Below are 14,480 nucleotides of genomic sequence, written 5' to 3'. Positions count from 1 at the left end.
TGCTGGTCTTGCTTGGGCTCGTCCAGGCACCTGGGGTCAGCCCGGGGGCCAGTCTCTGGGGCCACTGACTGAGGGGACTGGCAATGGGGCCACACGTCTCATCGTTCAGCCGGCTAACCTGGGCTTGCTCACGTGGTGATGGTTGCCAGGGTTTCTATGAGCTGCAAGAGAGTAAACCCAGGGGCGCCTGGGTGGCTCAGTCGTTGGGCGTCTGCCTTCAGCTCAGGGCGTGATCTGGGTGTTATGGGATCGAGCCCCACATCGGGCTCCTCCGCTAGGAGCCAGCTTCTCCCTCTCCCACTCCCTCTGCTTGTGTTCCCTCTCTCTCTGGCTCTCTCTGTCAAATAGATAGAATCTTTAAAAAAGAGAAGAGAGAGAGAGTAAACCCAATGCCCAAGCTATTGGGAGGAAGTCCCATGGCCAAATTCAAGGGGTGGAGGAATTGATGGAAGGGGAGCATTCGACCAGTGTTGGGTTGTTTTGAGGACAAAACGAGATCATAGGAGTATAGCGCCTCTTAGCATTGTGAATGTTCAATAAATGTATTGACAGAGATTAGATTTCTCTCTTCCAACTTTTTTTTTTTTTAAGTAAACTCTACACCCAACAAGGGGCTTGGACTCAAGACCCCAAGATCAAGAGTCACGTGGTCTTCCGACTGAGCCAGCCAGGCGCCCCCCTCTTCTGGTTTTTTAGTGATTTTTAATTTTTGTGAAATACCTTGTCTTTGTTTCCTCCCCTATGTCATGAGGATAATCACTCTCAGGCAGTGATGTCCCCGTAAGGGTTCGATGAGGGAGGGAAGGATGGTGCAGGGACCCTGGTGTTGTTATTATCCTATTACCCGTGTGAGATCTGTCTCCACCTCCCCTTTGCACACCAAAAGGCAAGCCAGACTTGATCACATTTTCATTTTTGTTCATATTTTGACCCACAGCCCACTTTCCAAAAGGGCTGTTTGTAGAGGCTGCCCTCGAGCTGTCCTTTCTTCCCTTGGAGCTGTCCTTTCTTCTGGCTGCTGGAGCTTCCCGCCTAATCTTCTGCTCCCTGAGGGCATCTCCTCCCTTGTGCTCTGTCCCCTTCCTCTGCCGGAGCCTCACCCTCACACCGTCTGCCTCGGAGCCTCCTGCCGGCTGGAACCACAGCTTCAAGGGATCGCTCGGCAGCCCTGGGGCCACAAGGCTCTTCCAGGCAAGGATGACAAAGGAGGGAAGTGAGGACCCCCTGTCACGACTCTAAATATCTGCAGGCCAGACACAGCGCACAGTTCTCCAGTGGCTCCCAGGGACCCTCACCCCCATCTGTAAAGGAAAGGAGCCCGCTCCCCCTTGCACCGTCTCAAGGCTTCCAGGGAGCTCTGAGCCGCTCCGAAAGCCCCTCTGCGCTGTCCAACACCCTGGGAAAATGCTTACCGCTTTGAGCCTGGGGAGACTCCAACCAGCAAGCCACCTCCCGTGCAAGAGGAGAGCACAGGCTCAGAGTCTCAAAACCTGAATGGTGTACAATACGAGTAACGTGAGCGCCACCCCACTCGCCCCCCAACCCCCCAAATCTTGTCAAACCAGACAGGGCTTCTGCAGCCTAAATGTTAGACAACCTTCCTCTGGATCTGGGAGGCTGAGAAAGGGGAGTGGGGGTACCAGCAGACCCTCCTCGCAGCTGGCCCCTGCAAAAGCCGATGGCACTTATGAGACCTACTTTGAAGCAACCCTGGGCCGGGCGCTTTATATATATTTGCTTGTGACATCGTCTTGAGGCTGGTGGTGGCAAACCCATTTTACAGATGCAGACATTAAGGGTTGGAGAGTGTAAGACTATTTTCTTTGCAGGGCGCCTGGGTGACTCTGTTGGTTAAGCATCCGACTCTTGATTTCAGCTCAAGTCTGATCTCAGGGTCGTGAGATCAAACCCCGTGTCGGGCTCCACGCCGAGCCTCTCCTGCTTGAGACTCTCTCCCTCTCCCTCTGTTCCTCCCTGCCTCTAAAATAAATAAATAAATCTTTAAAAAAATAAGAGGAATATTTTCTTTGAGTTCAAAGTTCAAGGATAGAGCATACGTGATCAGTGTGAGTGGGGAAGGGGCTGGGAACAGCCCAGGGGATGGCCGATGCCAAGTTCTTGGCCCCAGAGCTTCATGATAGGGGAATGGAAGTGCAGAGAGTGGGCAGGCCAGGTTCAAGAGTGTTTTGAAGGGAACTGAGGGTCTTTGAACTTTGCCATGAAGGTGAGTCTCCTTGAACTCTGTGAGCCTCAGTTTTGTTCCCTGTCAAATGGGGCTGTTGTCAGGATCAGTGAAGTGCAGAAAGCCTCTAGTCCAGGGCTTGGTCTACGCCGAGCAGGGTCTCTATACACCTGGCCCCAGCAATGCCACAGGGCACCTCGGACAGCCCTTCCTGGCGGGGCGTTTCCAAGAGCAGCCCCAGTGCCCCACACTCAGAGTGCAGCCGGGCCCCAGCCCTAGGCAGAGGCTGTGGCTTCCAGGTTTGCTTCAGCAACCCTGTATTCCAGACAAGCCCTAGACTGGGCTTCTCTTGTAAATATTGATGGAGGCCCCAGACAGAGAGGAACAGGAAAACAAAGGACGGTTTATTTATGACGGAAAAAGAAACCAACAGGGAGGAAAAAAAAAATCTACAGGCCCAACAGGAGGGGGGACTGTTTAAATAAACCGTGGTACAGCCACTCGATGGAACACTGTGCAGCTATTGAAACGATGTTTACCGAGGGTTTGTAGCAACATGGAAAACGCGTATTCTAGAAAGCTAAGTGAGAAAGGAAGCAGCTGAATTGTGCATTTAGTATAATCACATGTCGGCAAAAATCCAGCCCAGGAAAGGATGCCCAGGCTGGAGGGACGCGCACCGCAGACGGGGGTTGTCTTTGGGTGGCGACCCTGGGGAGATTTTTTTGTACTTTTGCATTTTCCAGTTTTCTTTCCTACACTGCCGTGGTTGGCCTCATGTGGAAGGCAACCCAAGCTGAACGGTTGTGTTTTTTTTTGTTTTTTAAATGAAGAAATGTTTCATGGGGAAGCAAGACGGGTGCCCCAGGGAGAGGCCAAGTGACACACAGGCCCCCGTGAGGCTGAGGGCTCGAGGTGGCCGGAAAGCCTAGCCCACAGGTCAAGTGGAAAGCCTAGACTCTGACCCGCGGAAGATCACGGGCAGGCATGGCGGCCGAATGTGATCTGGACTTAATGCGTGCACCGGGCTTCACTCCGGGGAACGCAGCTCAGCATCGTGTAAGGAGCCTCTTTGCTAAACGCTGGCAGAACGGGATTCTCTCCCTTATGTGAATGGCTAGAGCAGGCTAGCTGGGATCCTGTCCTCTTCACTCCGAGGTGGAGCTCCTTGGAGGCAGCCCTGCCCTCCCTGGCTGGGGTGACGAAGCCCCCACGGGTGGCAGGGCCGGCCTTCCCGTGGCCTGAGCCAGCCCTGGTTTCATGCATTTCCGGGATTTCCATCCAGGGCTCTGCTCACTGTCTCTTGATCAGGGAGGCTGATCACACGATACTATTTCTTTGTTTCCTCTGCCTTCCTTGCACGAATGCAGCGTGGGTTCCATTCATTTGTTTATGTGTTTGTTTCTAAAAATTGCCAGCTTTCCTCCACCAGAACGTGAGCTCTGGTAGGGCAGGGACCTGCGGCGTTCCCAGCACCTGGAACAGTGCCCGGCCTAAATGTTCTGGGAATGAATCCTGGCTGTCATGGCCCCAGGCGGTCTCTGCAGCTTCCTTGAACTACCTTGCTCCACCCTAATGGTCCAGACCACTTACTTCCCTAAAGCTAGCTCTGAGACCCAGGCTGGTGATGAGAGACACACCAGCTCTCGTCTATCACTGATGACTGCCTAGGGCCTGGTGTTGATCCCGTTCTGAGGCTGGATAGGAAAAGAGAAGGCGATTGATTAGTGATATCTGCACAGGATCCCAGGGAGGTAGCCCTCCCTTCATCATGAAGACCACACCCACCATCAGTGGGTCAGGAGCAAACTCTGCTGTTTCCCTGGTCCTGACCATGAGACCATGCCCCACGCAATGGGGCTCTGAAAAGTTTTCTGGAGTGACCCCTAGTTCACCCTCGGCTTGGAGCCTCCCTGCTTGTTGTGGTCTAGTCCATCGCCTGGCTCCTTGCTGGAGGTCTGCCCTTGGGGGCTGGATCTGGCTCCATCCGACCCCCAGCTCCCAGATGGGGTTTGCCTTCCCAGCAACCCTCACCCTGGCATCATGGTGCCCATGCCGCCTCTCAGTCGTGTTGCTGAGTTACCCCCGCTTCACCACCGACAGCCCTTCGGAGGCTCTTGCCTGAGTGTTGGTTCTGAGCTTGAGCGTGGCCTTGGCAGGGGATGTGGGGTCACCAAGCTCCAACTTGAGAATAAACTAGGCAGCCTCACTTTCCAGGCCCTAGGATGGGGACAGTGGCTCTGAGTGGCCCAATGAAAGTTCTCATCTCCATGCCAACTTCCCTGTTACTCCTTGTTCTAATCGTGCATTTTCCAGGAAGACCCTGGCCGGCCCCAGCAGCTGCAGTGAACACGAGCGCCTGTCCAGACCCTCCGGGGGAATTTGGGGAGGACTTTCCCTAGGTGTTCTCATTTCTCTGGCAGAGAAGGCCATGAGCTGTCCTTCCCATTTTCAAGGTAGGAATGCTGAAATCCAAAGCATTCTTAGCTCCCCACTTGTCAGGCCTGCCCTGGTGCACCCCCCTCTCTACTTCTTTTCTCCAGGCCGCTTGTCACTTTAGAAGTGGTCCCAACCGCCCTGGCACCACGAGCATCACTGCCCTTCTATCCGCGTATGTGTCATCTGCAGCGAGGGAATGGGGCTGCGGCAAGAGATCGGACTGATCTCTCTCCCTCCCCTCCGGGAAGAACGGGCAACTTCCTGGGCTGGAAGGTCTCTGCCCTTTCCAAGATTACCAACCCTGATGTGGGAGGCAGTCCCAGTGTCCTGTGTGATTTTCTAGTTCCTCAGCTCCACCACGCACCTGCTCTCCCGTCTGACCAGGCAGATCAGGTGACCGCAGGGCACAGGGAGGAGAAATCATGCCAACATCTCTCACCGGCTCTCACCGGGTGGGGGGTGGTGGCTGGCAGTGGCTGCCCCTGCTCCCCGAGGTGAGGGCTGTGTTGTTTGGACAGCTGTATCGTGCAGGCTCTGAGCTCTGGGGAGGGAGTCAGTGGTCAGTTAGCATTGGGCCCATGTGGGAGAGCCCAGGAGGACGGGTGTCGACAGAGAACATCCTCTCCTGTCTCCTGAGACCTCAGATGTGGGATCACTGTGTTCTTAGTGGACCACTGCAAGATATATGCTTTTAAATGTCTGCTCATTGGAGGCTTCTCTTCCTGGTATACTAGGATTCTATGTAACGAGAAAAAGCGAAGTGGGTAATGGCCACTGTGCTCTGCAGGCGAGGGTCCCACGGGCAGCTCCAACTCTCGGGGGTCGACTTCTATGAACATCTCTCCTCTGGCCACCCCCTGGGGGCTCCCCAGGGCTCTTGGCACCGCCAGAACTACCTCCCAGGTGCTTCTGGGAACCCTGGAGGTAGGAGCTCAGTGGCCAGTGTTTAGGAAGGGACCCTGGTGGTTTATAGAGAGCTGGCCCACCTCCAGCGGGGTCGGCTTGAGGGGTTCCTGGGGGTCAACTGGCATCGGGAACTGTGGTTGGGATCAGGTGCACCCCTGAACTTTGGCAGGACCCTGATATCCCTTCCTCCAAGAATTCAGATTTGAAGCTAGATGGCGCTCCTCCCTGCATACGTGGCTGCCCTCAGCCTCAGAGCACTGGTCCCTGGTTCTATCTTCACTCCGCGCCCCTGCATCCCACCCACAGCAAAGACGCACCCGAGGGCCCCGGCCAGAGGAGGCGGTAGGGTTAGAATTCACCTCGTGTTGGCCGAACGCCTGAGCTGCCTGCTCTCCCAGAAAGGGCTCACGGAGTGGCAGGTGGGGGGTGCTTTTTGCTTCCCGGTTTTGCAGGAGAAGTCCAGCAGAGCGGGAGAGCTAGACCCTGGTCTGAGGCACATCGGGGACGGGCAGGGTCAGGACGGTGGGCAGCAGGGTGCCCCGCGGGGAGGGGAAGCTCCGCAGCTCCTCGGGCACAAACCTGGGCGAGACGGGGTCGGCCAGGAAGCAGAGCGTGCGCTGGCGCCCCACGCAGTAGATGCGGTCACCCACCGCGGCGCACTGGAAGGCGTCGGGGTAAGGCGCCCGGTACGTGGCGCACTCGTACCAGAGGCGGGCGCTGGTGCCGCAGCGGTACACGCTGATGCCCAGGCCGCGATCGAGATCAAAACGGTAGAGAAAGCCGTTGACCGCCACCATCTCGGCAGTGCGGTCCTTGCCGCCCCCCGTGGGGCCCGCCTGCCAGCGCTGCCCCTGGGCCGAGAAGCGGAGCAGCAGGTAGCGCAGGGTGCCGCCCGTGACGAACAGCTCCCCGGCGCAGGCCGTGGCCGCGTGCGCCAGGGCGAAGGTGTCGTTGGGGAGCGGTGGGACGAAGGTCCAGCGGTCCAGGCGGGGGTCATAGCATTCCACCGTGTTCAGACACTCACCCCCGATGGCGTACAGGTGGCCGTCCAGCGCCACCAGCCGGCAGTGCGGCCGGGGCTGGTTCAGCGGGCACACCTCGCTCCAGATCCCCGTCAGAGGGTTGTAGCAGAAGACGCGGTTGGAGGGCTGGCGCCCGGGCCCCTGGCAGCCGGACACCACGAAGAGGTAATTAAAGAGACTGCAGAGGGCACAGCCTCGGGACACGGCCTCGGGGGGCAGACAGGCCAGGGGGTGCCAGGCGTCCCGCTCCTCATCATAGCAACAGAGACGGCCGGAGCCCTCCTGGGGGCACACGTCGGCCACCACCAGGTGCTGGCAGCCCTGCAGCCGCTGCCGGAGGATCAGCTCCCTCTCGGCCCCGCTCAGGCACCCGTAGATGTCGGGGCTGCGTAGGACCTGGAGATAGTTGTCACTCATGACCTTGTAGGCTGCCTCCTGCAGCACCTCCAGCTTCTGCCTCTTGGCCAAGGTCAGTACCTGGTAGCAGTTGCCCAGATCCAGGTGGACGCCGGGGGCCAGTGGGAGGTGGACGAAATTGGTCCCCGCCACCAGCTGCACGTGGGGCTCCCCGCTGCTTCCGGCGGAGCTGGACCCGAGAGAAGCCCAGGGTAGAGGACGGCCAGGCAGGGCACTCCCATCTGGGCAGGACGGAGTGGGGGCCCCAAAGCCATCTAGCTGCAGCTGGAGCTCTGGGTCCTCCAGGATCCGGACGAGGCTGTCCTTCCTGCTGAAACCCTGCGTGGAGGGCGACAGCACAGGCTGCGAGGAGGTGGGTGTCTCGGCTCCACCTTCCCCGTCCTCAGCACGGCCTCCTGAAGCTGCCCCGGTCCCTGGGGGGCCTGGCAGGGGCACGGGGGGCGGAGCCTCAGCCAGGGCAGCGGTTCTGGGGGCCAGCCTGCCCTTGGAGGTGGCCCGAGAGGTGGATTCCACATAGTAATCGTACACCTTGCCCTTCAGCCTGGGCCCAATCCCCCCCACCTTCTCCTGTAGGAAATTCTCCTCCACACGAACCCGGGCCACCGACGAGTAGGTGAAGGAGGCGCTGGTGGCTCCCTCCTGCTGAAGCAGGGTCAGGCCCATGTCCGCGGTGGCCTGGAGGGCCCTGGCCTCTTCCCTGTGGACCCCCGTCCCGCGGGTGAAGACCCAGCTCTTGCTCATGTCACTCTCGCCTTCCACGTGGGCCATCCGGTTGGTGGGGGCGGCTTCCTGCTCCCCGGGCCCTGGCTGACCCGGGGCGCCGCCGTCCTGCCATGGGGCAGGCTCGCTGCCTACACTGCCGCCGTCCTCCGTGGCGAGGCCAGTGTGGGAGCTTTGGGACACGCTGCCCGGATGGGGGTGGTGGGGCAGCTCGGGCTCGCCGCCAGCAGCTGTTCCGGCTTCCTGGCCACAGCAGTGACGAGGCTCCAGCTCAGAGTCCGGGCACTGCCCACCCCCTTCCTCACCAGCGCCTTTCTCCTCGGGCTCCCGAGCCTCTCGGGCTTCTGAGTCTTCGGGAGAGGGTCCTGTTGCCAGGACTTGGGAGTCCCCCTGATTCTCGCAGCCACAGCCCGGCTCCTCTCTGGCCCCCTTGCTTCCCCTCCGGCGTCTCAGCACCCAGTGCGGTGCCCCAGGAGCAGCCCCCTGGACCACAGGCTTCCCGGTGCCCTCGGCCTCCTCATTGGCCTCGGCCTTGGCCTTCCTGGCCCCCAGTGGGGCCTGACCAGGCCTCGACTTGTACAGCCTGTAGGCCACGGCCACCAGGAGCAGGGCAGCGGCGGACAGCACCACCTGGCCTGCCAGCTGCATGTCCAAATGCCAGTCCTGGGCCTCTGCTCCTCCTCTTCCGGGGAGCATGCTTCCCAAAGCCGACCTGGGGCTGAAAAATGTCAAGAATCCGATTAATGATTGCCCAATAAGGGCCCGGTTCCTGGTTCCTGCGTAGCCGAGCTGGAGGGGGTTCTGGGCTGGCTCTGGCCAGACCATGGCCGGTCAGCAGGGGAGTCGGAGCCGAGGTGACCTTGAGCTGGCAGAGGGTGGCCCCTGGGGCTCAGGGCCAGCAGATCTCGGCGCTGGCCCCCTTGGATCCTTCGATGCTTTTCCTGGCGGTGGGGTTGGGGGTTGTGCCCCAGGGCTGAGCTTGTGATCAGTCACCCGAGCCAGCAGCTGCTGGAGGATGTGAGGAGTGTCCAGCATGTACACAAAGAGGGAGGAAGGTCTTGACCAAACAGTCACCCGATGCCAGGAAACACATGGGGTTGGTTATTACGTGTGTGTGTGTTTTATTTTCTCTTTTGCAAACGCACTGGGCTAGGAGTATTGGGTGTGGTGAGTTGGGAGACAGGTGGAGCTGAGGCAGGTGTGGCATGAGAGCCTCCCCGTCTGTTCCCTTCCTGATGGGGTCTGCTTGTCTGGGTGGTGAGGTCCGCAATTAGCAGCAGGGAAGGCTGGGCCTGGGACGGCAGCCAAGCCACCTGACCTGGCTTTGAATGCCTCTGCCCTCCTTCTGGCCCTCCCGAGGGCAGATGGGGAAAGCACTGGGCCTTAGTGCCCAGATCAGGGAGAGACGTGGGGCATATCCTTGCCCTCGAAAACACACAATGTCCTCTGGTGAGAGGCCAGGGGAGATTCACCCGCCCCCATCTCACCAGGGCTGTGGGTTCCAGATCTAGACTGACTATCTGGCTCTGCCCCTTGCCAGCTGTGTGACTTAGGCAGGTGACTTCCCCTCTCTGTGCCTGAGCTCCTCCATCTGAAAACGGGGGTAACAGCACACGCACCCCACAAGGTTGTGGTTGGTGTGTGGACAGCCCACAGTGCCAAGCTCCACCTTGTGAAAGCTCACGAATGATCAGCCGTTCTTCTTCCTCTCCTCTTCCTGCTCTTTCTCCCCGGCGTCATTATCACTTGTATGAATCGTCACCAGCCGGACCTGACGCACAGATCTAATTCTGCCCCTCCCCAGACCAAGGTCCTCTCAGGGCACCTGGAGGCCAGGGCAGGGCTCTCAGACTCGTGCTGCCTACAGGGCCAGCAGGTAAAGTGGCCGAATGCCCGGCAGACGGGCCCAGCGCTGCCTGACCCCCCTGTGTCGGAGACTCTGATCTGCAGGCCCGCATGGGACTGAGCACAGCAGGGACAACTGTCAGTGTGCACTGTGCCTTTCCAGGGATAGAATGGAGGGAGGCACTCTGGTTGGATCTCATCCCCTTCGGAAGAGATGCAATTGTCACCCCCCATTTCATGGCAGCTCCAACCTCGTGTCCTTTGTCTTGACTTGTGGGGATTTATATCCCTGTTTACAGAGCCCAGAGTTTTGTAGACCTGACCTCACCCACCAGGTATGGTTCCCCAGGAGTCAGCCCTCGGCAGCCTGTTCCACAGATGACCGGCAGCAGGGTCCCTCCTTTTCTTTCCCTCATGATCAAGCTAGTGATTCTGAAATAACGGGCACGAGAGCCACTGGGGTGCTAGCCAGAAATGCACATTCCTAACCTCTGCTCCCCAGACTTTGGTAAGTTTGGGGCATCTCCCGGGAAATCCCCAGGTTTGACAATCACCGTGGAGACGTCGTGGGTCTAGGAATGAAAAGTAAGTCAGCTTTGCTACTTGTCTGCTGAGAATTCCTCTTCACGCCGAGGGGGTGGGTGAACACCTTGTTTCTTAAGGCGAGTGACGGGAAATGGGGAGTGAGGTCCTGGGCACTTTGCGTAAGAAAAATCATTTCATCTTCCCGGTAATTTGGGGAGGGAGGTGCTGTCATGGCCCTCATTCTACAGGTGAGGACCCAGGCTCAGAGGGATCTGCCAATGTCACGTAGACTGAGTGGCAGAGTCCCCATGTATAACCAGGTCTCTCTGGCTGCGTGGATCACTCCTCTTCCTCTGGGAAGGGGAGGATGAGGGACAAAGGGATAAAGGGTAATAAAAGTGATTTGTCCAATGGTGAATTCAGGACTTTGGGGGTCCCCCGCTGGCCAGGGGAGGACGAGGGACAAAGGGATAAAGGGTAATAAAAATGATTTGTCCAATGGTGAATTCAGGACTTTGGGGGTCCCCCGCTGGCCAAGCTACCATTTCAGTGGTAGGGGCAGCTCTGGGACTCCCACACCCTTGGAGAGGGGAAGACTTATGGCACGCCCCTTTGGTGACAGTGCTGTGACCTGGCATTGTCCTCTCGGATGCCACCAAGTGAGCAGGGTGTCGGCCCCTTTCGTATGCTGCTTCCCACCCAAAAAAAGATGCCACTGCGCTAGGCTCTCTCGGTGGCTCCAGCGTAAACCCTTTGAGTCAGACAATCACTCTTTCAATTTGGAAACTTGCTCCTGGGCACTGGGTGTGGCCAGAAGCCCCCTGGGGTGGCAGGGGCATGGTGGGGGGACTGCTGGGAGCAGAAGACACACAGTCCCAGCACTGAGGGGACCTCTGTCCTGATTCCTGAGATACAGTCAAGCCACAGTGGATCGCGGAGGAAAAATTAATGAGGTGACTTTTAAACAGGTGGTTCCTGACAAAGTACCACTGGCCACTGGACGGCCAGGGAGACTGGAGCGAGAGGCATCAGAAGAGAAGTCAAAAGATTATTCCAGAAAGAGATGTTTTGCATCGAGTATTGATAAAGGAAGTAGGAGGGTGTAGACGGATTGATTGAACAAATATTCACCAGATGCTCACCACGTACCAGGCCCTTGCTGGTGCAGCGACACGGGTTACAGGGACACACGTGGCCCCGGCACCTTGGCAGACTGCCAGCTTGGGAAGACGACGCCGAGCAGGATGGTGGGGGGGCAATGATGCTCGTCGGCGAGGGTTTCCGTGAGAGGGTGCGCCGGGATAGCGCAGAGCATGGATGTGGCCAGAACAGGGAAGGCCAAGAAGAGAGAAATAGCAGGTCCAAGGACACGGGGCCATGACAGCCATGGCAGTGTCCGGACACCTCCAGGTTGGGGCGTGGGGAAGGTGCAGGCAGTGTGTGTGTGTGTGTGTGTGTGTCAGATGACACTGATTTGACTCCCGGCTTGGCCTTTCCTGTGACCTTCCCTTGTGGGAGGGCCGGAGGAACACCTGCGGAACAGCTGAGCCCAAAGGAACCTCTGTTCAATGAGACTTACTCCTCTATTCTGGGAGACACCTGCCACAGAAAAGGGAGTTGTTACAATTCCCAAGAGGGTCCCCCACGCCACACCATGCAGGGCCTCATGGGGAGGCACTGGGGTCAGGAAGGAGGCAGATGGAGCCCGAGGACAGAATGGGAGTGTGATTGTGGTTTTTCTGGGAAGGAGTGGAGAGGCAAGGTGAATAGATTTGGGATCTGCTAGTTTGAATAATTTCAGAGGGCCCCAGGGCTGTCTTTCTTTGTCTCCTACCTAGTCCTGCTGGAGTCACTTGGGCAGTGGAATATCCACCCTGCCTTACAAGATCCTCAGGGGAGAGTCTGATAAAGCAGGTGTCTGTGGTTGGGCTTTGAATGGGTTCAGTTGCATACAAAAGGGGCGCTCCTGGGTGAGTCATTTGCTGCCTCTAGGACTAGTTAATCCTGGGAGTTCAAGGTCAGCTCAGCAGGGCTACCACTGCCGGAGTGTCCACGATACAGAAAATAAGAGGAGGTAGCCACTAGACAGTCAGAAGCCCAGAAGAGCAAAGAACAAGGACTTCGGGGCCTCGCAGAGGTGGCAAGCTCCTCTGAGTCAACTTCCGGCTCTATGCTGAGGTCGGATCCCCATCCTGCAGGCGAACGCCGCCGCACTCCCAGGAGCTGGCTTCAAGCTCTAGAAATGACAGCTCCCCCCGCCCCCCCCCCCCCCGCCCGCTTGGAAAAAGTGAAAAGAACAAATGAAGACAGGAGTGAAATTAAAAGCTAATTGGAAGTCTGTATTGTGCTTCTGTGAGGGTGCGTGCGCACCGCCAATCTGGCCTCCCAGTGCCGGCAGGACAAATTGAGGAGTCTGGGGTTGGCTCAGGGGGTGGATAAAGCAGTCGGAGCTGAATGCGTGCCATGCAAATAAACAGGCCCATCTTCCAGTGATTGACTTTGAATTGGGTGGTGCCCATCCCTCCCCTGGTCTGTTCAGCACCAAGGGTCTGCGTGTGCCAAGGTGGACGCCGACTCTGGGTGAGGCCCTGAGTAGGGGGCCCGAGGCCAGGAGGTAGGGGGCCCGAGGCCAGGAGGAGGTGGGTGCAGGTGCCTGGGTGTCTGTGCAGAGAGGGAAACAGGGAGGACTACGGCCTCTTACACACACACACACACACACACCCCATGTGCGTATGCGCACACACCTGAGGGAGAGGGTGGAGCTTCTGAGTCGGTGATAAAAGGATCCTGGTCTGGCTGATGAGAAGGCCAAGATCTGGGGAGGGAAAGGCTGTGTAGCTGCGGCTAGAACGCAGGGCATCTGACTGGGTGGAGGAAGAGGTCGAGGACAAATTCCCATTCATCCAGAGGGCGCACGGTAAGCATGGAGTGGTACAGTCTTTACACTTACCCAGGGGCCTTTCCTCGACAGCTCTCTTGGGCACACGATGGCTTTCCTTATGCTCAGCATCGCCAGGCTGCGCCCCCAGCTGGCGTGGACGGCCACGTCCACACAGGTTGTTAAAGGCTGAAATATTTCCATCCGGGCTGGTGAAGAGCCATTCTCCCAACCCCACCAGCCTGGCTGCCATTCCCCCAGGAGCCCCTCTGTCCTCTCTGCCATCTGAGGACCAGAGGCGCAGTATCACCAGGGTCCTCCAACTGTGCGTCCCTCTGCTAGGATGCTGCCCCGCGTCACCAGGCAGTAAAATATAGAATATTCCCCTGGGCTCTGCTCCCCCCCGCCCCGTGCACCTGTTCAGCTCCATCTAGGGATGCTGGCCCCCTAATGAGGGACTGAGGCTACCACCTGGGTCAGGAATCTGAGACAGCCAAGATGAGGCCCAGCCGGGACTGTGGCCACCCACTGAGACTCGTGGGCCAGCTCACCCTTCCCATCCAGCCTTTTCGTCACGTGACCTCCACAAAAACGCTGTCACGGTTATTACAGGCACTGCCTGTGACCCACCCTTCTGATTCTCCCACCCTGTGTGGTCGGCACAGTCATCCTCATTTTATAGGTGAGGGCACCGGAGCTCCCAGGAGGTGAGGGGATCTTGCCCCAGGTCCCACAGCTGGTGAGTAGTATGCAGGTGGGGCTCAGGTTCGTCTGGCCTTTGACCTTGGCCTTGAACCCATCCAGCCTACCCTTTTGTCTGCTGCCAAAGTTTACCTCCACAGAAACCCAAGGGAGGCTACCACTGCTTTCCCAGGAGACAGGTCACCGCTGTATCCCTTCCGTTGTGGGGCAAGCAGAGGTCGGGGCCGGGAGCTGCTAGGGTTTTGGAGATGACAAGGCATGCTGTAGTCACCAGGAAAGGGAGTTTCAAAGCCGGGAATGCCAAGGGCATGAAGAAAGGTCCTACTTACAATTCCACTGCATAGACCATTAGGAAGTGGAATAATGGCCTTTGATACGTGCCTGTGAATTTGATGGGGAAATTGAACGTGAAACGATTCATGGGTGCCGTTGGAGACGGCAGAGCGCATCCTGATTTTGGCTCCCGGAGTGGGATGAGTGGAGGCGGGGGGAACATCCTGGGGTTGGAGCACGCAGCACACCCGCTGTCTGCGTGGAGGGATAGAGCTTTCACAGAGGGCCCAGAGCCAGTAATAACAGAGGTACCAATAGTCCGGATTTCGGGGGCGCCCACTCTGTATCAGGCCCTAGGCTCTGCTGAGGCTGCAGGCACAGTCTCCTTCCTCCTTAGCACCCGCCCTGCAGCGGGTGTAAGACCCATTCTAGAGGTGAGGACATGGAGGGCCAGTTTCTTGCCCGAGGCTAAGTCTGTTTTACCCCAGAGCTGTTTTCCAGAAACCCTTGTTAGCATGCAGTACCTCAGGCCCCTTGCCAGCCTAGAATCCACCTGCTAACCAGATGCCGA

The 14,480-nt window shown here is 58.1% G+C and overlaps 1 protein-coding gene across 1 annotated transcript; it reads right to left on the bottom strand.

The window, feature by feature from the left end:
* Nucleotides 1-4,074: 4,074 nt before the first annotated feature.
* Nucleotides 4,075-8,382, bottom strand: KLHDC7A (kelch domain containing 7A). The gene has a single exon (XM_034672289.1). The coding sequence runs from the start codon at nt 8,380-8,382 to the stop codon at nt 6,004-6,006; it is 2,379 nt and encodes a 792-aa protein (XP_034528180.1). The 3' UTR covers nt 4,075-6,003.
* Between the last annotated feature and the right edge of the window lie 6,098 nt (nt 8,383-14,480).

Source organism: Ailuropoda melanoleuca, chromosome 11 (assembly GCF_002007445.2).
Source record: "Ailuropoda melanoleuca isolate Jingjing chromosome 11, ASM200744v2, whole genome shotgun sequence".
Lineage (NCBI taxonomy): Eukaryota > Metazoa > Chordata > Mammalia > Carnivora > Ursidae > Ailuropoda > Ailuropoda melanoleuca.
This window is presented reverse-complemented; position numbering and strand designations above follow the sequence as displayed.